At 33.5% G+C, this 2542-nt stretch overlaps 1 protein-coding gene across 1 annotated transcript; it reads right to left on the bottom strand.

Moving 5' to 3' along the window:
* Positions 1–511: 511 nt before the first annotated feature.
* On the bottom strand, positions 512–2531 carry LOC118748139. The gene is made up of 3 exons (XM_036482461.1): positions 2449–2531; positions 997–1178; positions 512–926 (listed from the first exon to the last, which is right to left on the bottom strand). Exons 1-3 carry the CDS (start codon positions 2480–2482, stop codon positions 711–713), a joined length of 432 nt encoding a protein of 143 aa, XP_036338354.1. The 5' UTR covers positions 2483–2531; the 3' UTR covers positions 512–710.
* Between the last annotated feature and the right edge of the window lie 11 nt (positions 2532–2542).

The following is a 2542-nucleotide window of genomic DNA, read 5'->3' as shown; positions in this document are numbered from 1 at the left end:
GTTTTCGCACGACTGTTTCTTTTTAGGAAATTCTTACCACCATATACATAGTATGTATTATTTACACTAGTAGCTATTTATGTAAATATGTATATTTTTTTTTTTTTGAAGAACTAGAAGTTTCAAGTAAATTGCAGACTTTCGTGAACTAGATATTTATTTCGCCATATCCAACTATGCCACTTGGTCACTATAACCAAATCTTGGTAATTATAACTAAACCTTTGTCTGAGTGTGGTCCAAAGTTATGCGGTAACATACATTTAAAAAAAACCGACGAATTGGTAACCTTTCCCTTTTCGTTAAGTTGGTTAAAAAATTAAATAAGGTACAGAAACCTGTAAAATTTGTTATTAAAATGATCCAGGGCATTAATAAAATTAACGCAGAACGCGAATTAACCCTCACTTGATGGGTTTAATAGAAATTTGACCTTTGCGCAAAGTTTGGTGGCCCCGGCCTGTATATTGCAGGTTTTTACGTGCTCCATTACCAAATCTATATCTGTTTGTAACATAAAGTGTTCATTGATGGTCGGAAATGAAACTTTTACTTTCTTAAAAATAAAGTAAACATTTTAGTTAAATTATTTCTTATTATATTTGTATGACAAAAATTTAATAGCCTTAGGTAGTACATAAATACATAGGATTCTCAATTTTACTATCGTTCTTACTCTTTAGTCGGTCACGCGAGAAAAAGGACTACACCTATTCTTGTTGAGTTTCCTCTAGATTTACAAATACATTTCGCATTTTTTCTAAATCAGGTGGAGCTGTATCGGGGTTTCTTATCCAAAAGTGGTATGCCCGTTTATCCGTTTGCGTTAGAGGCTTAAAGCTTTTTGGATTCAATGCGTCCGCGCCTGTGATTTTTGAGTTATATCGAGCATACAAGAACACCCGGTACCGCCAGTTATCGAAAGTCTAGGAAAACCAATAAATTTAACTAATTACGATGTGGAAAAAAACCAATTTTTTATATTATTCATTTCACCTGTTTCCACTCCGCTACGTGCTTTACAGCACCTTGTGGCACTGAGTTTAGAATATCAGCTAACTTTACCCAATATTGATCTAATATGGGGTCGCTCCGCCGATGTTCGTTTATAACGGGATTCTGTTCCATAAAATTGACATATATTTCTTTTTGCTTTTTTGACATCCGCTCCTTACGTTCTGAAACAATTGAAATTATTTTTAAAAATATGTAAAATTTTGTATTGATGCTACTGAAATACAGATGTAAGTATACAGAGTGTCGTAGACCATCCGTCCACCCCCAAAGGGGAGGGAAATATTTTTTATAGAATAACGCAAAAATAGGGCCTACCAAAACAAGGATGCCTTATCCTTTTGTGGTATTACTGAATTCCGGTTTCAACAGGACGCACTACATGTTTTAGACAAACCGATAATAAAATTATAGTTTAACAAGTAATTTTTAGCAAAAAAAACCGACTTAAAAAAAATATATATATATCTATATATTTCATGATCCAATGATCGGATCTAAACCAAATTAGTATGGGACCACCTCTGAGACACTACCTTTCCGCAAAAAGAATTATTGAAATCGGTTGACGTGGTGCAAAGTTATGCAGTAACATACATAAAAAAAAAAAAAAAATATTCCGACGAACTGATAACCTCCTCCTTTTTTGGAAGTCGGTTAAAAAGCTAAAACCTCCCTATTATAATTGCCATTCCTACTGTCATCAGGTATGTAACTTGGGAATAGAAATCGCTGCATCTTTTATGCGCATCAATATTACCTAGTTACATCCCGAGCTAATAAAAGGAAGGTAGGAAAATAGGTAGCTTCTTTTTTGAAATTTTTTGCTTTTACAACATCTAAATGGCCTCTTAAAGTATTTAATTTTTACTGTTTATTGTTAATTAGTTTTCAGTTTATGAAGGATTTTCTTTAGTAAAATTTTGTCGTAAGCGTCATTTGTCCACAATTTGGCAGCCACTGTGTATGAATTACGACAAAATGTGATCAAAATTTCAACTAAATTAACGACACTTTTTACTCAATATCTCGGAAACTAAAGGAGATATACAAAAATGAAGACCACCATTTCTAAGATATTGATTAGTTTAATATGACTGCATCCCTAACTAAATTTTTACTAAATTATCGAAAAATTTTTAGCAAATATCTCGGAAACTAAAGGAGATATCTAAAAACTGCTAATAGCACCATCGAAAGACCTTATTTCAAAATATATAACTGCATGTGAAACTAAAAATCTTCAGGCGACGAAATCTACCAACCGTGTGAAACGGCCTTAATGCATTATTTTGCCTCGTTGTGTTTTAGAACTGTTTTGTTTTACATACGTTTGGCCCGCTCAGCTCCGGCCTCGAAAAGTGAGCAGGTTCAATGGTTCTTTAGTAAGTAATTATGTATGTACATATGTATGTCTACGTTACCGATACATACGTCTAAAGCTATTTCCAGTATTATTTTCTTGCATCAGGGCCTCGAAATGTTGTTGTTGGTGTTGTTGTAGAGCATATTCGTGTTGTAAACGTTC

This window comes from Rhagoletis pomonella, unplaced genomic scaffold, assembly GCF_013731165.1.
Source record: "Rhagoletis pomonella isolate Grant_MI unplaced genomic scaffold, Rhpom_1.0 Rhpom_scaffold_00012, whole genome shotgun sequence".
Lineage (NCBI taxonomy): Eukaryota > Metazoa > Arthropoda > Insecta > Diptera > Tephritidae > Rhagoletis > Rhagoletis pomonella.
This window is presented reverse-complemented; position numbering and strand designations above follow the sequence as displayed.